The 23837-nt window shown below is 42.6% G+C and overlaps 1 protein-coding gene across 1 annotated transcript; it reads left to right on the top strand.

Moving 5' to 3' along the window:
* Nucleotides 1-11998: 11998 nt before the first annotated feature.
* LOC109638021 (uncharacterized) lies at nt 11999-18445 on the top strand. Its single transcript, XM_020100785.2, has 3 exons — nt 11999-13349; nt 14538-15169; nt 17821-18445. The coding sequence occupies exons 1-2, from the start codon at nt 12351-12353 to the stop codon at nt 15057-15059; spliced, it is 1521 nt and encodes a 506-aa protein (XP_019956344.2). The 5' UTR covers nt 11999-12350; the 3' UTR covers nt 15060-15169; nt 17821-18445.
* The last annotated feature ends 5392 nt before the right edge of the window (nt 18446-23837 follow it).

The raw sequence follows: 23837 nt of genomic DNA, 5'->3' as shown, positions 1-23837 counted from the left end.
GGAGAGCAGGATCTTCCCCTCAAGAGTTGGTGGAGACCAATAACGGAGCTGAAAAGAATGAACATTGCACCCCCAGTCATCAGATGTCCAGAAACTCGAATGAATGATAATGCTGCTTCATGTCTACGGGTGTTCAAATGAAAAGGTTGTGTCATGTTGTGTCCACAGCTTCTTTTAAAGTGGTCAGAAAATTACTTTAACCAAATGAGAAAAGGAAACTCAACTTATTGCAAACTTAGCTATAGCTAGTTTTAAGATAATACAAAATGTAAAAACAGATTCAAACATCTCACAATCCTTTTTCCTTCATGGAGATATTTCACCAGATAAGTGAAAAACAGAAATTAACTGTTGCGCTCTCCTTTTGTTTCCTATATCCAAGCACCGCTCCACTGATACTCTGAGCCCATTAGAAGAAAGACTTGTTAACTCTATCCACTTGTAACAAAGAAGAGGGAATGGAAAACTTTCACCCTCCATCAGACGAGGACCCTCATGTCAGTCACCGTACCCTCCGTATCCATTCGGCCCTCTCTCCATCAGGAGGCTTGTTTTGATTTGACGACTGAAACCTGACACGCAGCACTTCCAATACACGGTTGGTACGTGTCACTGTCCCTCCACAGCTGAAAAACAGAGAAAGAAGCAGGGAGGCTGTCTCTGGAGTTGTTTTTTTTTTCCTCTTGCCTTTTAAGAGCACTCTGCAGCCAGCTCCTCTCTGGCCCCTAATGCACCCGGTCCATTTAGCAAGGCAGAGCTGTGAAACCCAAGATCACAGGCCTGGTCAAAAACAATTTCACCCTCTGATTGAGCCAATGTCCACTTTACACTTTGAAACCGGAATCTGATACTTGTTACTGTACGCGCACATTATACACGTTCTACAATTTACAGGTTGCTGTAGCTTGTTCTTCTGACAACATGTCAAATCTTTTTCCAGATACTCCCAGACCTTGAAATGACCTGGTCACGTAAACAGCTAAACACAATTCTCCGTTAGAGAAAATGCCAATTTTTCTCAACAACTGTTTTTCCCAGGGGTCGTTGTTTTGGAGAAAGAGTTGCCCCCAGCACAAAGAGATGAGGCGGCTCCTTTGTGAAACCAGATCCGGTCCAGAGTGATGGGCAGCGCATGGCGGGGAGTCCTGGATGCATTAGCCCAGGCTAATGGGCTAGCTGGCTCCGACAGGCCTGATTGTCCATTATGTGGATGGAGGAGTTTGAAGGTAAACTGCTCTTTGGCTGCTCTGATGTCTAACAAGTCTCCCGTCTTTCAATTACGTGATGCTGATTTCTAAAAAAGTTGTCATGTACTTCTGGATATGTAAACTGATTGTTGTGGTTGTGTCGCAGGGCAGTCGTAAATGTAATTGTTAAAATTTTAAATCTGTGTTATTTTCTGCTTTCTGCCATTTGAGGGGAATTATTGCTCTTGAGAGGAAAATGTCAGGTCTGATGCTCGGTCGAGCCACTTCTTTGGTCCAGACTGAAGACAGCTATTTCATATGTTACCATTAAATGTACCACACATGTTCCTGGATTTTAATCTATCTATCTATCTATCTATCCATCCATCCACCCACCCACACATCCATCCAACCTTCTATCTATCTATCTATCTATCTATCTATCTATCTATCTATCTATCTATCTATCTATCTATCTATCTATCTATCTATCTATCACTCCATCTGTCAGTCCATCCATTCTTGTGACTAATTCAGCAGACTTTGATTTTGCTCTTTAGAAAATTACAAAGAAACCGGTCTCACAGCTTCATCGCACCAATGCACAGCAATACAATTTCAAAGAAAACAAGCAGACCCACTATAAACCCGCTCCATCCAATCTGTCACTTTATGTAATTTGACATTTACAGAAATGGCTCGACATATCAGACACATCGGACATACTCACTGTTTCACTCACAGTTTGACTAAAGGTGGATAATGAAGGACTTTTTCCGTCCTCGCTCTGGGGTTCAGGACATTGGCACAGTTCTGCAGGGAGGTGTGTGATAGTTAAAAAGGCCACGAGATGAGATGGAGCCATGTGATGAGATGCTCTTTATGCAGAGAGAAGTGGATTGATATGCAACCTTTGCTGCGTGCAAAGCCAATGGGTATTTTGGAGGGAGTGAGTTATATAAGAGAGCAGCAGAGAGAGAGAGAGAGAGAAAGAGAGAGAGAGTGAGAGCACTCAGGATCTGCTGCAGGATTTTGGAGGATGTGCCGTAGAGGGAGCTGTTGCATTAATCAAACGTGGAGGTGATAGATGCCTGAATAAGACTTTTAGCAGCCAAGATTGAAAATGAAGGACAACGCTCTTGTGTCAGAAAAGGTTGTTTCACTCTAACATCCATCAAAAAGTTTGGTGAAGTCATTACTTTATGTTGGATTGCCTTGTTTTTTAATCATATAGGATATTTGATATGCCATGGAACATATTTACACGTGTTTGGAGATGTACTGTGTCGTAATTAGTTGGTAAAATGCGTTTGTACCTGACTCACTGTGCACAGCTCTAATCTATTCCTGTAAATGTGTGACCTTGCAAAACTCTCAAAGATCGAGACTGCCACCTATTGATCATGATGAGAATTCTAATCTTTTCTGAGGTGCAAAGATCCTTTCAATCAATGACATGTTTTAAACGCTGGAGGAAACGCTGAACAAAGAGCATTGACTCTGTGAGCAGCTGCTGACTCAGATCAGGATCAGTAGATATCCAGGTGCAACAGGACAGAGAAACAACATCTGTGAACACAACTGGCCGACCTTTGACCCTCCCAGTGGTTAGTGTGTGACACTTGTGCAGACCAAGTTGTGAGGTTGTCTGCGCCGCTCGTCTCTGCGGTACAAGTGGTATCACACAGGAAATGCAAGGGAGTTAATTATAGTCAGTAACTCTGAAGTGAAGCTTCAAAGGAAGTGTTTCAGTTTAAAAGTAGATAAATAATCACCCAGGGACGATCTCTTCAGAGGACGATGCACTCTGTTTCCAAACAGTGACTCTCTCACGCTTCTATGCGAGTCTCTGCTGAGTTTTTGCTAAACAAATTGTGATGTTAAAATTGTGTTTTTAATACAGTAAAGTGCAAATCACAAACGATAAATGCGAAAACACAACAGCAAATCACAAAACTGGACAACAATTCATAAAACATAAAACACAACAAAACATAAAACTCCACAGCAAATAAGAAAACACAACAGAAAATCACCTAAATCAACACACAACACATAAAACACAAATGACAAACAGCATATAAGAAAATCACAACAGCAAATAAGAAAACTCAACAACAAATCACAAAACACAATGTCAAATAGGAAAACACAACAAAAAGATGAACTTTAAGTTTATCCAGTCAGCGGCCGTCCTGGTTGATAGCTGGTAGCTCCCTTTTTTTGTTGGAGTTTAATGTTGTCCTGTTTTGTGAGTTGTTGTTGTGTTTTATTGTGTTTTTTGATTTGCTGTTGTGTGATTTGCACTTCAGGGCCACGGTAGTTTTCCTGGCAGCTTTACATAAATGGAAATATCCTCATAAATACTGTGGATCATAACTTTGTCCTGATGGGGCTGCAAATAATGATAATTACTTTGATCAAGCATTTGATTTATAAAAACATTCACATAAAGCAAGATGATGAATGTGTCTTACTCTTTCCTGTTGTGAAGAAACATTTTCCCCCTGAACTGACTCACTTGACTCTCAGTCCCGTCGTGAACTGAGAATCAAATGAGTTCACTGTGGCCTGAGCCTGAGCTTGAGAGGTTCTTCATGTGATCCTCGCCACAGATCCGACAATGATTTAAAGGACCAAAAAAAGACCCAGTGTTCACGGACAAAGCTCCATGAGAGCTGCGGCACTAAATAAGATACTGCCACTTAGGAAAATAAGAGACGTCGCATAGCTGGAGCCAAGACTGAGCGTAGTGTCAGCACAGTGTGTTAAAACCACACTCCCAGGCCGGGCTGTTCCTGGACTTGGTTCAACCAAGGTCCTGCAGGACTGCCATCTTTCTTTAATGGCTGTTTACCAAACATAAAAACACTGTTGACGCCTTCACTGACTGTCAGTAACAGCTCCGAGTCCGAGGCTGCCTCAGGACACGTCCCCAAACTTTCTCCAAGTGAGGTCACCGGCCTTTTTAATGACGCGCAATCCTCGTCATCATTAGCAGCAGATACGAAACTTAAGCAGCAAACGAAGATTTTGACATTAACTGTTTTTTCCCTGGAGCGTTTCGTGCATTATCGTAACAGAGCTGAATTCAAGCAGCACAGATAGTGAGCAGCTGTCAAGTTTAAGTTGAGTTCATTGCTATTCATCTCAGAATATGAAGGCTGGAGGCTTCGCAGCACTTTCAACAGTTCCCTCTGTCACCATCAACTCTGACTTTGCTGTGTGAAAGAGATGCAGAGCTTTGAATGGTGACGACTAAATGACTCAGCTGTTGTCGTAGGGTTTTTTAGGGTGGGGGTGCAAACATGAGAAATTACTCTGAACAAACGGAACGGGCCTGATCTTGAAGGGCAGGGTAATGTGTTTGGAAAGTTCCTGCAAATTAAAAAAAGGGATCTGACCTTAATCCTCTGTTTAATGTGAATTACAGCAGGATTTGTGCAGTAATTACGTCTCACTGGCATCTGAGAATGAGTTTATCAAATCTGAATGTGGTGGGTCTCTACAGAGCCTCTGATTCCCCAGATGTGATGTGATCAGTTTTAATTAACTGGATCCTCAACGCTGTCATGTAAACGTACAGATACACTGTGGTTCCCAGATTTGGGCTTGTGATACTGTTGTGACCAGATCAAAAGAAAGAAAGATGAGTTTTAGAGGCCGAGAGGAAAATATTTGAATGATTCACGAGAAGAAAAGGAGAGATTAGAGAAAATAAAAATAACACTTTGAGTTAGATGATTATTTTTATTTGTTTATGTCATGTTCATGGTGCCCAGAGGATAACAATTATTGTCACGTTTCATCAGCATCAGCAGATATTTCAAGCTTTCCAATGGACAGTTTGATAAAGACACTAACATTCACCTGTGGGTTCACGAACATCAAGAGTCAAAGGTTTATTATTCTCGTTCTTCACAGTTCTAAAGTGTCAGGAATCACTCAAGGAGCCAATCACAAACTACTTTGACTTACTTTAGATGTGAGTTCTTTTCTGTTATATTGTCAAGGGTCTTTTACCACTCTGTGGTTTTTGTAGATAAACGGTTGGATCCCTGAAAGCTTGTCTCTTAGATGCTGACCTTTACTATGTTGCCTCAAAGGCAAATATCTAAATATCAAAGGGCACGAATCTGCTCCTGTCACTCATTACATTAATATAAGAGATGAACTCAAACGTTTTAGGGCAGAAAAGTTCATGTTGTTTTACTGAAAAATGATTAATTGGTATCAAATCTAAAAGATAAAGGAACTCGTGCTTCGTCCTCGGAAAGCTCGTCAGAAATGCAGTACCAGAGTTTTACTAAGTATGTTTACTGAAGTCGCAGCCTACTCAAGGGCAATTTAAAGCAATTTACACCTCACTTTAGTATTTCTATTTTTATTTACACTTTCCTACATTTCAGTGGCAAATATTTCACTTCATTCTCCACTACATTTTCTCAGGTAAAGGCTTTACATTTAAAACCTTTTCAAACTACATTAGTAAGACAAATCACTGCATTGGTAATGAACAACAATAAACATTCTGTAATATAATGATACTTTGCTCATTGTACAACAGTTTTAATAGTTTTAGTACATTTAGCTTTTTGTTTTTCATTGACAATGGATTATTTCTTCATTGTCTTATGTCAAGGTTCTGAATACCAATAAAATCAAATCCATGAACTTTGGCAGTGGTCGTTTCTAAATTTCTGCTCCGGACTAATGACCGAACACTAAAGGCCTTGGTGTGTTGCTGTTGACTGAACAATGTGACGTTGGTTTATCTGGGTCATGTTGCTGCTGCAGGTCAGATCCGAGTGAATAGAAAACTGAATCTGTTTAAGACACAGAGTCCGGGGCTGTGAGGCGCCTGGACCAGACTGACGTGTTCATGGTGCCGCGCTGTCTGTTCCCAGATAAAACAAAAGGTAAGAGCCAGACCTCTCAATAGGGTATTTTCATTTTATTAACTTTTAGCCTCAGGTGATGTCACAGTATCGAGGTCCCACCGATACATGTGCTTGATCAATTGCAAGTCAGCGTCAGCTCTCAATCATGCCGGTTCACGTTTTAACATCAAATAAGTAATTCAAACCAAACTTACTTACGAACTAAATATAATTAAAGAAATTATCTTTGAGAAAAAACATTTTTAAATGTCTAATTTGACTTTATGGCTTGTTCCTTGTCCCATCTGCTAACATGGAGGAGGTTGGAGGGTTTATTGCCTGTACTGCTGCCAGCCACCAGGGTTTGACTGAGACACTCTGGCTTCACTTTCAGGGAGCCATCATGTCGTCCATCTTTATATACAGTTGATGCCAAATACCTGCAAAACTATTGACATTCCCATCAGCCTCTGCACAGTGGAGACTCTCCCAGATTTATCACTGTCACTGTTCATCCTTGAAACATTACAATCCATCAATTTGCACAGCTTTGGGTCTCACAGTCTATTTCAAGTGGATCTGGTCTCAGAATGACTTAACACACACTCAAGGGAGTTTTAAGCAGAAACATCCAACATCCCTCCCATGTTAGACATTATGCATCTATCTCTCTCTCTCTCTCCTCCCTCGTCGGCATTCAAAACTCAAACCATATTAACACCAGCTTCTTGTGTTTTGCTGTCTTTTGTCCCTGGATCCCTACAGATGCCTTTCACCCCAACAAGGGAAAAATGAATATGTTTTTTCCTCTACTTTCTTACTGTCAGCCATGGCAACAGCTTCCGGTGAGCCACCTCTGCTGTGCTTCTCAAGGCAACACTCACTCCCCTCCATCATTATCCTGTCCATTAGTGCTTTTTGCCATTGTCATTGGGATTTCAGGCCTTTTTTTAAAAGCAGGCTCCCGCGTGGTGTCCTTGATGCTCAGCATATAAAGACAAATTAGCTACAGCACCCTGAGGTCTTTTAAACTTTGTGCAGGTTCACAGTATGTACAGTGCATTGTGTGATAAGTTGCCTCTGATGACTCACCGTATGGAACAGTCTCAAGGACAATTCATTTTAACAGGGTAGATGAAAAGCAAGTAAATTTTGTCTTGTGACAATAATTATCCAATCTTGTGCAAAGAGTTGACAGAAGTGCTTAATATCCCACCTCGTGTCTGTTAGAGCATCCCGAGTCTCAACTTCACTTCACCCCAACAACACAACTTCAGCCAATTCTAACCGAAAATCACAGAAAATGTTTGCTGTGATTTGCATGACACAGCGTTTTTGTGGCATGATGCAATTGCAGTTTCCTGGCTTGGAAAATAGGAATTGTTTTATAATCCTCTTTGGAACAACGTTACCATTGTGTTCCCTAAAATCAGGACGTGCACTGATATAAGATGTGACCTCACTGGGTGTTAGATCTAACAGGGTTTTCTTTAAAATGGGCTCAGCGCTGTCACTAGTCTGGAAATCTCACGGTGGAGAAATATCTTCTGACTACAGTTTTTCTGGCCGCTTTCACTTGTCTCAGTCGCTTCAGTCCTGCTTCAATGGTTTTTGGACATTTAAACACTCGAATCACATGTGAAAACCCGACAGAGAGAGAATGAAAACTTAACTTTCACAATAACAACAAGAAATCCCAAACGTGAATTAGTTAAAAAATCTGTTCCTTCTCCATATTCTCCGAGAGAGACTGGGATTATTGGACAGGACGCGGGTGCATGGTCAATTTCACGATCTTTTGGAGTGAGTGTGTCTTTACTCTGCATAGACCCTGTGTCCACCCTGATGAAGTACTTCTTATGCATTAGGGGGTTAAAGGTGTCTCTAACAGTCTAACGCAATCTCCAATCTGCTCCATCCTTTCAGTCAGACGCCTCAGTCCCACTTCATTCTTGGCTGCAGGGGGGGAGTCTCCATGACTAAGCATGAATCGTGCCAATATTTGATATTTTAAATACTCCATTTGTCAGGTATCACTTTGTTTTGGTCATTTCTGAGCATAAAACATATCATCTCATTTCAAGGCAGCAGGACGGACACTGTGCTGTGACTGTTACATGATGATGGTGGCTCCTGAGGAAATTGCGGTGCAATACACACAATAGGAGATAATTTGCGAGTGAAATTAGATTGACCTCATCTACAGACGCAGGAACTATTCATCCTCATTAAAACCACTCAGTGTGCAATGAATATGCTAAATTTCAGGCGTACACTCACAACATAGATTTTCTTTATTAGAGTCGCAGCAGTGGTTATGGAGAAAGTACAGAGAGAGGCAGAGAAGTGCTGCAGTGACACACAGGTGCTCTTTGTATTTTATACATTCAGCGTATTAAAACATTGACGTGAGCCGCTGCATGAATGATTCACTTTTCTGATTCAAGACAAGACTCTGAAAATGTCTAAACTTTCTGTGTCTGCAAAGTTTGCACTGCTAAATCTGTTCTGGAGAGTTGTTAAGAAGTTTGTTAGGTTTTTATTGAGTGGTGACATGAGCTGGTAATGAACCTGATCACACTTTTGCTACCAATCAAAATGGGTCCAAAACTGTCAAATACCAAAAGCTGAAATTAATCTGTTTAATTTACTATTTGATCAGAAAGTTCAGATTTGAATTTATAATTTTTCCGGTAATAAGAAAAGGTTAAAGTTTATAGCTGCTTTAGTTTTGTAAATATTTGATAATTAAAGGAAGAAAAAGGTTCTGACAAACATGTTTGTGGTGCAAGTTAAATAAAGTAAAATATTGTTTTTGTGGAAATTTATGAATTGCAAATTGTTTTCCTGATCATGTAGGCTGAACACATTCAATCTGATGGTTAAGATAATACTAATGCTTATTCTTATACTACTTATATAATAGTATAACGTTATTCATGAAGTACCCTTCAAAACAGCCGTTTCACTAAGAGGACAAACAAAAACATGTTTCAAAGCATAAAGTAGGAAGTATAAGGCAGCTAAAAACAAAAAGCCATTGGGCAAAAATAAGTTTTGAGAAATGATTTAAAAACACACAGAGATGTTTCAAGTCTTATTTCTTCCTAATGACACTCGATAGACGTATTTGATTGATAGAAAAACTTGCACACAGTTTCTTTTAGCACAGGCAACCGAGCGGATTTTTACCTGTTTCACTCTCTGGTCTGACATTTCCTTTTACAGCAGAAGGTAAATAATTATATGTGCTATTTATTTTTGGAATTCTGCCTTTGTTTCAAAGTTCACTGCAGGGAAAGAAAAAGCAGCGGGCCTGACATGCAATGTCTTGACGGTATTTTAACATGATTGCAGACCCACTGAGGGATAGTGTTTAAAATTCCAGGAATATAACCTGCAAACCTTTTATTGAAATTAATTTAAAGTCAACATAACCCACAGGAAGCCGGGGTAATGACGCTGAAATGTGCCTGTAGAGTATGTGGATGTCACAGACAAAACCTAAATCATATCACCTACAATGTAACTTGCATGAATCCAGTAACATTAGGAACCATTTACATATCGTGTGATGTGGGACGCTGCATCAGAGGGTAAATAGGCCACAAATCATACGACACATCCCCAACACCATATTGAGCTCTTGTTATAGACTCATTTAGAAGTATCCATATGTTCTAATTAGGTCATCTTGACCCTGGCGAGGATGTGAGAGCACGGAGCAGCGAGTGGTGAAGTGTGCTTCCCATTCTCTACTTTGCGGTTGCCCCGCAGTCATGCAGCGAAGCGGGAAGGGGGCTGGCCCACACAAAGAAATGTGATGTAAGAGATGCACGAGCTGGGAACTTTCTGAGGCAACACACACACGCACATGCTACACCCATTGAAATGTATGGGTGTATGACATCTACAACTTTTGATATTTCTTCTGGAGCGTGTAGCTAAAGAATGAGCCTGAGGAACTGCTATTTAGGAATACTGAGATTAAGATGACAGGTTGAGGTGTTGCCAGGTCTCCTCTCATCGACTTTCTGTCTGGATCGTATGCATATGGATGAGATACAAAGAGTTGGAGTGCAGTTCTTAAATTCAGGAGTGGAAAAGATCCTGAAATGTTGCCCTCAGATGGAAATACTGCTTTGCTGATTTTTGCTCAAGTCAAGGACAAGTGCAGGTTTTCATATGTAAACGATGATGCAATTTCAAAAGAGCCTGTCAGGATAATTTAGTGTGGGTGGCTCCACTTCTGTGTTTATTAAGAGACTATAAAATGTGAATGTGATAATAGTAGTCAAAGTACTAAGATCAATTAAACTGTTGGACAATATCAAAGCGCTGAGCGATGACAGGTTTTCTTTCTGGTATCTTTCTCTTTCTCTTGGTTCATTATGCTATTCATGCAATTTCGGCCAAATATTTTCAAATCAGAACTGGATTTTTGTAATTTCCTTTAATTTATCAAGCATTTGATTTAGTGATTCACTGAAAACAGACTCTGTCCTGATTTTTAAAGCTGCTATGATCAATATTTTTATATTAACATTAGACCAAATGACTTGTGGGATTGTTTTTGAGCCCACAGAGAAAAATCAACTGACTCTGCACACTGGAATGTTTTACGATCTTTCAGCTCCTTGTTTTGATTTCAGGGCACAGAAATTTACAGTTTAGGTTCAATCTACAAACAATATATAAAGATGGATGACATGACCAAAGTGAGGCTAAAGCATCTAGATCCCCACCTGGTGACTGTGTTCTTCGAAGAGGCCAAACAAATCAGTCATTGGAGATTTGATGCCTTTTATTTCGATTCACATCACTCTCCTGTGAGGATATCTGTTGTATGTGTTAATGCATAGATGCTGCAGCTTCGTTTTTTCCCAGCAGCTGTGACTGGACTGCAGCTCATCCCCCTGCTGGGATGCATAAACCCTCTTTATCTTGTTGTGATTCCCAGTCGTTTTATTTTTTTTACCACACATAGTTTTCAAAGCTCTGGTTATTTTCTTTGAAAATAAACGCCTTGATGTCCTTTGTCGCTGAGCTGCAACATAAACGCCTCATGCTATTTTAGATTTGGTTGCTTATCATTCTTCAATGTTGAGCGAGGGACTTTTTGTCCCATTTATATAGAGATTGTGTATAGCACAGATAGATTTGTAATGAAATGGATGCTCAGTCCAACATGGCTTTAACGCATAGCTTGACATCTCTGACAGCACACACAGCTATTGTATGGTGGAGGGGGGGGGGGCTTTCCTATATCCAGAGCCACTACGCTGACCAAGTTTTACTCAACTGTTGAGGTGACATCACTTTGTCTGAGACAATGGGACGAATCGGTGGAGAGAGAGGTAGAAAAATGAAGGAGACTCAGAAAAATTGAAATGTTCCTCTTGTACAAAAGCAGTGGCTCTGTCTCCTTGACTCAGAGGGCTGTCGACTCCCTCGTCTGTGTATGTTAGAAACCCCACCTCCCCCGGTGCGTCTCTCCTCCCCTCTCCTCCCCTCCTCTCTCAGTCTCTGGCTACAGAATCCCAGACAGTGTTTAATTGCAGAGTGAAAAGGCTTTAGTTGGGCTAATGAGCGGAGGACGCACTTCACACACTATCTGAGAGACTGAGCCCCACATGGAGTCCCTTACCGGAGGAGCCTGGATCTCAGGGGGTGGAGACAGAAGGAGCTCAGATCCAGGTACTGCAGAGTATGTGAGAGAATAAACCAGAGGCAAGACACAGAGTAAGAGGTGGAGAAAAGGAGGAGAGCAGGAGAGGGGAGGGGAGGAAACGGGAAATACACAGCCAGAGAGAGAGAGAGAGAGAGAGAGAGAGAGACTAGAAGCCTGCAGCAGCAAATTTAGAGATAGAACAACGAGGCGGGAGAGGTAGAGAGACAGACAGAGAGAGGGAGGGAGAGGGGCCCAGTGTAGGAGAGAGGGCTGCAGGGTAAGGAAGAAGAAGGAGTAAGAAAAAGTTGGGAGAAGTAAGAGAGTGTGTGTCCAGGGAAGGAAAAGAACGGGTGCGGAGACTGCAGTAGAGGAGAAGCAGAAGAAGAAGAAGAAAGAGAAAGAGAAGGGGAAACAACAGACAGGAAGGAAGGGGAGGGAGAAGTGTTGGGTAGAGAGAAAGAAAAAAAAGAGCTGAAGAAAAAGTTTTCTTGTGGGAAGACGCAGATGAGGAAAACAGAGGGAGTGAATGACTGGGTTGGAGAGAGCAGGGAGGGGAGGAAGCCAGTTGTTTTCTAACGCCTTTTCCACGCAATCCTCTGGACTTCTTTGGACATGTACACAGAAAACGCACAAACAACGGGACACCATCGATTTCTTCAGAATAAGAGCAACCCCGCACCCTGCCCCTGCCAGCACTGTGTCCACTATGAGCAGCCGTATGGCCATCACGGTGGGCCGGGATACCAACCAGCATCAGCCAGACAGCCGGACCACCCATCTCTGGCCTGCAGCAGAGACATCCAGGCTCCTCGGGTTAAAAACGTAGGAGGTAGAGCTTTCTTGGTGGACAGGGTAGAGAGAAGTGGCCATCGCAGCCCACAGAGGAGGCCTGTGTTCGGCCCTTGCACTCTAACAGACGACTTGAGCCAAGTGTGCTCCTGGGAGTTGAACCCTGCCCAGTGGAGCTACGCGCTGGAGTCTGGGGTGAGACACTACCCGTCTGTCAGAGAACAGTGTGGCTGTGTGGTGCACGCTGACACCAGGGCGCACGCCTTTAAGGCCGGGACGCCACATCCTCTTCCTCATCTTCAGGTCAAAGGTCAAGGATACAGACACAGGAGGACTGTCAGGTATGTGTGCGTGGATGAGGAAGAGGAAGGATGTGAATGCATCTCTGAGAGCCATCACATGGAGCCGCACTGTTCCCCTTCGAGTCATTTACCCGTGCCAAATGGCCACTGTGGACCGAGGCCAGTCATTTTTGAGGGAGGGCAGGAAAGAGATAGCCATCAGGACTTGGGCAAACGCAGGGGTGGATCAGAGGAAGGTTACAACGGACGCAGCGGCTCCCACAAAGGTTTCTTCCCCACTGAAGTCCCGCAAAAACACTTGAACCAAAGCAAACGGAAGGGGCCCTGCATCCCTCCCTCTGGCATCACCAGTGCGGAAACCTCAAAACCGACACCCACCGTCGACCACCAGCACCAGGCTTCTGAGGTAGTGAAGCCAAAGAGGAGGGAGGACTCGGTGAGGGATCAGATCAGACAAGTGGTGACAGACCTGGAGGATGTGTTGGGCGGTTTGAAGCAAGTTCACGTGGAGATGAGAGAGGTAGGAGGCTCCGTTGTTATCACACTATTCTATTAATTGAAAAGATGTGAATCGGATGTTTGAACACAATGGTTGGCGTCAGGTGCAGATGTCCAAACCTTTCATCGAGGCTCCCCTGGACATTGTGACATTTAAAGCGATTAAGCTGCGATGCTTACAAATGAGTCACAGGGCAGATCAGTTAGTCACAGGTTGTGTGTCTGTTTAGAGCATGAGAGCATAATTAGGGTGTGTGTGTGTGTGTGTGTGTGTGTGTACATGCTGACTGCATTGTTGTTGACTCAGTCATCGTCTCTTACTGAAACAGTGATTGAGAACGATTTGCACTGACCTTTTGCAGAACGCTGCCTGAAGTTGGCAGTCTCCCTACCAGCGCATTAAAAAGCCTGGCTTGAGACTGTTGCTGAATTATGCCTCACTCTTACAGTATCCATTTTGCATGCAGCTGTGGAATAGCATTGATTCACAGCTGAATGCAACAGTGCGAGGCCCGGAACCACATCGAATCAACATTTAAAATCAAATCATCGCCGATTGTGAATTTAAACTGTTTCAAAACAAAGGAAATCTGAAAACAGCTTGGGTCTGAGAGGTCGGTTGAGTTGCTGAGTATGACTTCAGTTTTAGCACAGTCAGAGCTTGTGGTTGTAAATACTGTTTGGCAGTGGGGTTGGAAATAGAAAACTCAATTTACGGGTAAAATCCTGCAGTAAAATCATACTTAAGCAAAGTAACAGAGGATTTATGAGCTCAATGTACCTCAAGTATCAAGAGGAAGAGGAATTGTACCTTGAAATCAGCCCCTGTGACTGTTTGGATATTTTACTCCAGCAGCTTCATCCCAAAGTGTCACCTGACAGATCTGAGAGGTCATGGGATGAGGGAGGGAAGAGATAAGAAATTCCTGCTAAACAAATCTTCTGGAACCACAGGTTTAACCTCAACAATATTCTGCTTTTTATCATTTTATTTCATGTTAATTCCTTTTCTGAGTCAAGAAAATGTTTACTTCTGAAATAAAGTTGAGGATAAAGTTGCACTAAATGCAAAAATACAAAGTCAAGCAAAGTTCAGGTACTTATCTTGACAACCACTCACAAGTATATACTCTTACAGTTCAGAATGTCCGCAAGTTATTTTCCATGGCTGCAGTTTGGACAAGTATTGACCTTCTTTATTATCATTCAGGTGGTCAAGCAGATTGATCGTCTCACAGCCAGTATTGACCTCAGCGAGGAGGTGCCCTGCAGCATTCAGGGACTGACCAATAACTTTGACAGCTCAGCTCATTCCGGTGACACCAGGGCGGCCCCGCTGCCCAATCACAAGCCCGCTGCGGTCCTGGTGTTACAAAACGTCCACGAGGAGCGCATCATCTTGAGGACTAACTCTCCCTCCCCTGTCCACATGGCAGCTGTGGTTAAAACCAGCTGCTTCACCAGACCCAGCCACAGTAAGGACGCCAACCACGAAAGGCCGCGTGTGAACGGCCACCCGCCTCACCTGTACCCCCAAACTCACCCAGACTCCCACCCACAGACTCTGGACCCTAAGGTCATCATTGGGAACAGCACCTCCAGTTCAAAAACTCAGAAGCCTCCACCTTACCCTCAGAACGGGCGGTGCGGCAATGGCCCTTACCCGCCTCCCAAACCTGCAAGGACCCCTGCCCACCTCGGGAGAGGCCGCCAGAGCACCAGCATGGTGTGAAGGGGTTGGGGGTTGGTGGTGGTCTGCCCCGGTGCCATGGGGGCCTGAAACATGAGACCCTGCTGCAGCGAGTGGCGGTCAGAAGGGACCAGGCAGGGGAACAACTCATGGTAAGCTCAGATAACAAGAGGATGTTTTTTTTTTTCTCTCGCTACTTCTGCACTGTTGATGTTTCCGTCGGTGCTCGCAACTGATGACGTTCTCCGTGTTTACTGGCAGCGTAGTTTTCAAAGTCAGTAAATGAATTGCAGCGTTCCTCCCTGTTACAAAGAAGGGGATGTGTGTGTGTGTGTTTGATGTATGTGTGTGCGTGTGTGTGGGCGGCAGCAGAGGGAGGTTGGGGCGTAATGTGTCTGCTTTTGTTGATGTCACATGATTTCCCAGTCTTCACTACACTGCAAAATGTGCCTGTCTCGGCAAGTGAGATGAGAAGGAAGCCTTTTTATGTCCTTCCGTTTGTTTACACGTCATTCAAAGTCAGCCTGCAGGCTCAGATCATTTCACCGGCTGAAGTCAAACGTTTTGAGGTGATAATATTCCAGGACTGAACATACTGTATATACATTTTAAAACACATCTATAAGACATGAATTATTCGAACTCCTTAAAGTCTTAAGGGGATAATTCAGACATTCTTTTTTACAGTGTATCTTAGTCATCTTACCGTATCTTAGACTTTCATGGAACTGAGTTTTGGCACAAGCTCAGTGCGTTTTTTGGCACAGCGAGACCCTCGAGCCACTTGACTCCAATTATGTGACAGAAAAGAGGAGTCATTATGTTTACAGGATGATCATAGCTCTGACTCAGAATTGGCATAATTTACTGTTCGAGGGGCGATGATGAGAATTCAAACCTTTCTCGTGATGCCACACTCACATGTCTCATTACTGACGGAACTAGAAGCAGACTTAATAACAAGATGACATCTGTGAAAAACTGCCTGTAGCACAAGAGGAACATTTACACTGCAGATGCATGATATGTAGTATTCCCCCTTAAAAAAAAGTCCACCTTTGCAGATGCTGCAGAGGCTGCATGTTTCTGTACTTCCCTCTTGTGCAGAGTATGCGTTACTGCAATCTATTTTTCTGGCCTCTCTGAGTTGGGCAAGCACAATCTGGTTTTAATCATAAAATCCCCCTGGCCACGTGCCAGAACGGAGTGAGGCAAACTCCTGGTATATTTGTGACGTCCATATAAACAGGAGCACCTCTGCACAGCAAAGCAGCTCTCCGCCACGTTGTGCTGCAGCAGAGATGCACTGGCAGCTCCAGCTCGAGGCTGGCAGCCCGGAGAAAAGTGCGTGTTCTCGAGCTTTCGTTCATTTAGTGAGATAAGAGTTTGATTGGCTGCGAGTGCAATGAAGCTTGTTTCTGAGACAACATCCTTCCTTTTCATTTTCAGAGTCTTTTAGATGCTGCCAAACAGGCCTGAATCATCTGAATTAGTCACCCAGAGCAGGTTCAGTGTTAAAACGGGTAGCACAACAGATTTTGTGCTAAGCAACACTGACACACAAACACTCCCTTGTTTTTTTGTTTTTGTTGGGAGTCAAGTAAATGTTGTGTTTAGTTTATTATTCATTAGTTTCACAAGAGGAAGGTCAAATATTACCCAAACTAAGAGTACAAGACACACACACACACACACACACTATAGTAAACTGGCAGAAGAAGTGAATAAAGGCAAAATAAACATGGTAAGACTTACGTTACATTAAAAGAAGAGTTAGTAGAGTTGGTATGATGTATAACCTCAAAAGAAAACACATGAGACAGGACTCCAAAGATGATTATAAAGTTGGTTATGTTTAATAAATGAGACCAAATGCAGAACATCAGAATAAAGACGGTTAAATAATGATGTCTTATTACAAAACGCTTGCAGGCAATGAACCAGGAGGTGACAGCAGGTGAAAGGTGCAGAAGAAGGAGTTTGAGGGACGTGTTGAGATGAGCAGTGAGCAATGCAGATTGAGAGGCAGGCACACAGCTACACAGTGCACTGAAAATAATGCTGAATTTATTTATCGTGTCACGTGATTGCACAAAACAAAGATGATTCTACTTATTTCTCTGTCATTTCAAATATACAGTATAAAGGGGTGATGACGTACCAGAGTTCAAACACTGCTGTGTTGATGAGCTGATGGACAGGTGATGGGTGGCAGGTGTAGGAAGAGTGAGGAGCAGCACACCTACAGACACACACACACACACACACACACACACACACACACACACACACACACACACACACACACACACACACACACACACACACACACACACACAGAGGGACAGCTGGAAGACAGGTGACACGGGGGAGGGAGACAAACAAACACAAGTCACGACAGAGACCAGGACAGATATTTACATTAGCAACGATGCTGGAGCCTGTGCTCTGAATTCTTCGACCTGCAGGGGCCCGAGAGCCCGGGTGTAAGGGGTGCATCTTCTTTGTGTTGTGTTTATGTGCTTTATCCTGCTTTTCCACTCTCAGCTAAGTTTCTCCCCTTGTCCTCACGTCCTCACTCTCAAGGTGTAGATTGAATTATAAGCAAACATACAACACTAAACCTTTGCCTCAACTATGATAAAAACCTTTACACTTGTAAAGTTGAAAAAGGGAAACAGCAGAAGTATTTGATCGGGGAGCAGCCTTGACTCTGAGCTTGTGGAGGTGCTGAGTTCTGAATTTAAATTCTTTTTTTTTTCACCCCCCCCTCTCTGTTTTTTTGTTATAATGTTTTCGGCAGGAGCTGATACCACTGAGACGAGCTGTCAGCCGACGGAAACAGAGCACGGCCTGAAGGTGGAGATATTTCCAAAGGGAAAACTCTCCCAAGAGTCGACCTGTGAGTGTGTGAGCGCAGCAGCACGGACGAGTGGGGGTCGAACCTCTCTGACGATTCATGCTTTTACTTTTAACTGGAGACGTAGCGGAGAGTAATAAAGATAAACTGTGAAATGCTGCAACCGCCCATAGAAACGTAAAGGTATCTTTTCATGCCAGTATTAATTTATTTTTTACAAATTTTTTTAAATTGCAAGAAACATCTGTTGTCAGGCAGCTTACACCAGTCTGGATGCTAGTGATACTAATGTATGCTGTGTTAAGATTTATACCATCTAAACTGTTATACAGATATTTTACAGTTGTTCTTCTCTCTGCTCTGTGGTTGTCACAGTACGTCAGAGGAAAAACAGCGACAAGACAAGAAAGCTGGAAAAGCAGAGCAGAGCCTGAAATGCAATATAATAGATTCCTCTGCACTTTTCTCATACAAATCAATCTGACATCTCAATTATCTAACTCCAGAGATGTTGTATTGACTGTTGAATGTCCCACATTTTAATGAGAAATAAAAAAGCATTTTATCACCTCTGACTCTGACAAATGATTCATGCGTCCTTTGTGTGGAACAGAAGTTAAAGTGCATCTCAAGTGGAAGCTGGAATACTTCTTGGGCTGGTCTGGAGATGGCAGTGTGTGATCTCTCGTGGCCTTATTCTGTCAGGGCCGCTCGCTGCTCGTAACCCCGGCCGTTCGAGCCAGCGTCTGTGTCAGTGTTTGTTTAAATCTTGTCTGAGACTTTCACCACTCTGCTCTCAAAGGCCGCTGCTGCCATCACAGTGCATCGCCTACAATTCATCCATCATTAAAGAAAGAAAAAGTGTTCCGACCAGTGTTGCCAGATGTACGATAATTATCGTGTTCGTACGATAATTTCCAACTATGTACGATCAATAATGACAATATTTCCATGATGTTTGCCACTGTGATAATTTTGCATCAGCTTGATAGTAAGATATGGATGGACGTCTGTGTTTACGCATCTTTTCTTACGTGACGTCTTTCCAGCCAACGATACTTAGCTCAGTTTTTTTCCGTAGCGTCTCATCCCTACTCTGGTCTCGCATGATCATTTTCCCTTAAAATACGATAGTTTAAAGCTTCTGGTACAATACTTTACCATTTCCCCATTTGGAAACTCTGTCTTTCTCCATGTCTGCCTCACTTAACTGTCCAAGGCCCCTTTGCCTCTTACTGTCTGTGTCTGCAGCCTGGATGAGCTGTGAGAGTAATTGTGTTACGAGGGCGAATGAAAAGAGTCGATAAGCCGCTGAAGGTTATTTATCATCGACTTATTCCTTCAAGTCAAGAGCAACATTCAAAACAAAAAAATGGTCCCTGGACTGTCCTGTTCTATAATGATTCGATAAAAGTGCAGATAATAGGGAACGATGCCTGTCTGACCTTGGTGTTTTCAAAAACGATCATGACCCTGCCTGAAATCAACAATTTTCAAAAGCTAGAAAACCAAGAAAAGCAGCACATGTGAGGAGCTGGAACATTTGAGACCATGTTTAGCATTTTTGTTTGATGAATAACTTGAAGCAACTAACTTGTAAGTAATGCTAGATAATTTCAAATGACTTAATAATAGATAAACATACAATCAAATCAATTCCATACATTGCCTAATTGCTTCTGTGCTACACCAACGAATCGTAACTTCAGTATCTCACCCCCTAAATCTGTTTCTTCTTGCAGGAGCAAAGAAGAAATATTTTTATAGCTTCATCAAGAACTGAGTCTGAATATTTTCCGTTCAGCAAATTCAACATCACTCTGCCTGTTATTCGTAGGAACGGTCTGTTTTGGCAGTGAGATAAAAACACTTCCTTAAATATCACTCATCGGTCTATTTATTTGAAAAGTCAAACTTTTAAAAGAAACGTCTGAGGATAAGAGAAGTTCAAAACGCTGTATGACCACCAAGCATCAATCCTGTGAGTCATTTGAGAATCTGTTGGCCTGGATCTTATGTGTGCAGCACGTAAAACCTGGTGGGCTTTGAGAAAGGCCGTGTCTTGGCCTTGCCGTCCATGTCTGGGCCTTTCTGCACGCCCTGTCTACGGAGCCTGTCAGACAGAAAGAACACGGGCTGAGCTGCTGGTCGTTCTGCCTCTTCAAATACTGGAGTGATTCTGGAATGTCAGACAGAGATTCAGACCAAGAACAACACTGACTCTGAGTACTGCCACTTCCCGTTTGTCTCATCCACCCAAAAATAATACACGAGAAGGATGCTGTTCGTACCGCAGGTGTTGGATGCTTGTCCGGTGGAGTATTTGTTTCCTGATCTGTTTGTGGTTCTGGACGGAAAACTGCAGCTCTCTGAACAACCAGGGTCTTTGTGTCTGAGGCCACGGCCTGATCCTGAACAACGTGTAGGTGCGAACAGATCCCACCGGCCTCCTGACACAGAGCCAGGCAGGGAGAGAAACCGCTTTCAGATAATAACATGTAAAACTGATTAGAACAAAGACTGTGGGTTGTTTTAATGACAAGAAAAATACAGTGGCCAGATGTTGGTCTTATATTAATATATTTTCTTATTGACATAGTGCTCTATTATTCCATGTTTATCGGAGACCAAATTCTAAATCGACCAGAATATCAGCTGAGTTTGAGACAGTTTAGAAACAGAATTACAGATATATTTATTCAACAGAGAGCTCGGACAAATGTTAGTTTTTAATATTTTTAAGTACAATATATCACAAAATACACATTCAGCCCCTCCCTGATGCTCTTTTCTTACTCCGACCATCAGAGATAAAAGAAGATGATCACAGCAACTCTCTCATTAATGAACATCAAACATGCATCAAAACTGAAAAAAATTAGTTTTAACCTTGAAACAATATAACTTTCAATCTAAACAGGCAAACCCAACTGACAAAACGAAAATGAGTCAAATATGTCGGCTCGTCTGTTTTCTCTCACTCGTCAACAAAGCGTTTTTTTCACAAAGACGATCACACATTGAATTCATTTTCTAAAATTCCTCTGTGTCTCAAGGCTCCGAATGTGACCGGAGTCTTCCTTAAGGACTTTTAAAGTGAACAAATCAAATTCGAGGGAAATCAATACAAGTGTTTGAAGTAAGAGATGAAACATGCGCACAAACACATGCTACAGCATATCAGCAATCAAAGACGAGCAAATCCTTTGAGCCGTCCCTTCAAATACCACCCACGTCATAATACCACCCAGCGTGAAAGAGAAACACAGTTCATCATCAGTCCCACTGGAAGATAAGTCCTCTGTGTTTTTTGTCTCAGAGCTCGTTCTTGCTCTCCACAGTTGCAGCTCTGTGTCTGGTGGTTGTGTGAGTGACCCCGGGGAGAGGAAGTAGCCCAGTGTGTCTGCCCTCCACGCCCTCGCTGGTCGTCGGCTGACCTCGGCGCTGTTCTCGATCTCGACGGGATGACAGAACTGCTGAGGAATTTCTCTGCTCTGTGCCTAAACCAACCTGTCAAGATGCTGCCTTTGGGCTGAGCGTGTTCCTTTGTTACGTCCCTGCCGACTCCCACATGGTCCCGGCTTTGTTGAAATATGACCTGCAAATTCCAAACCCTGCCCTCGGTAACCTCTCCCAACGCAGCCCACCGACGTGCAGATGCATCCGGAAAATGTCTCTCCTTGCACAACCTGTCCTCTCCTCACCTTACCTACCTGTACGCTGGACTGTATTTGTTGAGGCCAAAGGAAAGGTGCCAGCTGGCCTTCTTTTTTCCATCTTAGCCGATGCTTGTGTAAAGCTAACGCGAGACTCCGTCCAGATGTTGGTGTGGAGCTGCACAGCTGAGCAAACAGTCACTGTCTTCTCTACAGCATGACATGTTTAAAATGACATGCTGGTCCAAAAAGGAGGTGACCAGCTGAGTACTGAGCCCAACCCTCATCACATGATCAGTTATAGAACAGGTTAGAGTTCAACAGCCTTTGGATTTTTAAACAGATCTTAGAAGATGAGGCTGCAAAGTCAGTAAAACATTCTGGGACCAATTCAGTGTTACTTCTGCCAAGTTGGTTATTATTTCATCTGAGTCATTTTGTGGAATTGTGGGGCGTGACCCAAGAAGGAACCTGAACCCATCAACTTTTTGTCCAGATCCACACCAATATACAATATATAAACATATATATTTACTTTCTTTAATATTATGTTCAAAAATGTTGTTGATTTCTCAGAGAATAATTCATAAAACCTGATGAAAAAAATCAGCATCATGTTTGCTGAGTTTAGTGCTGATCCAAATAAAAATCTGGATTTCGTGAATTTAAATGTGGTTTCATGAGTGGACTGTTGGGCCTTGAGTGTCTCGGTATTAACTTCAACGAAAGTGACGTTCATCAACCTAGTTTTTAAAAATTACTTGTAATCCTGGCATTACGGCTCCAGGCACAACTTTTTGTCAGTTGGGTCCAGACTGAAAAATCCTGTTTGATGGATTACCATGAAATTTCATACAGACATTCATTATCCACAGAGAACGAACCCTAATGACATCAGTGATTATTTTTCCACTCATGCCTTTAGGAGGTTCACATTTTAGTTCTTTGGTAAAATATGATGGAAGATATTAAATAGATTGCAATGATAAGTTTGTTCATCTTCCTCTTTATCAGCTTTCTTTTCATCTAGTGCCATAACAAGGTAAAAATAGAATATGTATAATACATCTGGTCCACGGTTTGACCAAAACATGGTAAACTGTAGAGTTTTCTTCTTCCTAGACTTAGAGAAGTTCTACCCTCAGAGATACTTTGCTGTAACAGCCATTCTCTGTAAATATTGTCCTGAAAACTCCTCGACACACAGGAAAGGAGTCGACTCAATAGGAGTTGGGGGATTTTCCAGACTCTCAATAACACAGACAATCTCCTCTGGCAGGGAAGCACCTTGGCAACTTCCAACGTAAACCATTTCATTTGGGCTTAATATCCCTGGTTCTCTAGCTTTCTTAAGCTGAGGCTCTGCTTTGTTGTAAAGACCTAACATCTGTGCATTTAACAGCGCATACATTGTCTGGAGGCTGCATGTTTTCCAGTACGTGATTTGAAATAGCTTCACAATATATAAACCTTTGTGGGATTGAGTGATTCGTTTAAGGTGAAAACATCTTTAAATGTGTAGCTGCTCTTGTTTTGTGTTTCTTCCTGCCAGTCTGATGCTTCCTGCACAAACACATTTGTCTTTGGTAAAAAAAAGATCTTTGAATGTCTTGCTGGAGATATTCTCTGTTGGCTGTGTCAATCCTCAAACTGTGGCAACATACAATATCTCTGCTGTCAGCTGTCGTCTCGGACAAACCCCCACAAAGGCGAATTGAGACGATGTGGTGAATTCTGGGACGGGAGTCGAGAGATGCTCTTTTTTACATGTGCAGAGGAGGAAAGAGTGGGAAAAGGCCTCCATTCATCGTGCTCAGGCTGTTTTAGTGGATGTGGCACGGCTGTATAAGATCCTGCCAGTTGTGTCTTCACAGAGGTCTGTCAGCAAACATACCGCCAGTGTCTGTCTGCAGGCCTGTTTGTCTCTGAGGCCACAATCTGCACGCATCGCTCGGAGGAAAGCTCCGTTTACAAAGACCAAACAGATTCATCCCGCTTAGATACTTTTATAGGAACAAGACACATTTAAAAGCTTTATGAAATATATCTTCTTTAATAGTCCCTGGCATCTTTATGATAAAACCTGGACAAACTTCTCCACTGTTGGTTTTTAAATTATAGTACTTTACAACATTAAACTGATGCATGTGGTTATTATTTAGAAAAGAACAGGGAAGACATTCTTTCTCACTCCTAAACATCTTTATTGCTTTAAATTTAACAGAATAAGATTCAATTTTCAACAACGTTCAAGCATTATCAACAGTTTAAAACAGTCTAGAAAATGTTCCATTCACGTAGATA

Source organism: Paralichthys olivaceus, chromosome 16 (genome assembly GCF_024713975.1).
Source record: "Paralichthys olivaceus isolate ysfri-2021 chromosome 16, ASM2471397v2, whole genome shotgun sequence".
Classification (NCBI taxonomy): Eukaryota; Metazoa; Chordata; class Actinopteri; order Pleuronectiformes; family Paralichthyidae; genus Paralichthys; species Paralichthys olivaceus.
This window is presented reverse-complemented; position numbering and strand designations above follow the sequence as displayed.

What these genes read in the sequence shown, in the direction of transcription:
- LOC109638021 (XM_020100785.2), top strand. Translation starts at nt 12,351, where the DNA reads ATGTACACAGAAAACGCACAAACAACGGGACACCATCGATTTCTTCAG. An exon ending in TTCACGTGGAGATGAGAGAG is followed by an intron (nt 13,350 to 14,537) that starts GTAGGAGGCTCC and finishes ATTATCATTCAG; the next exon opens with GTGGTCAAGCAGATTGATCG.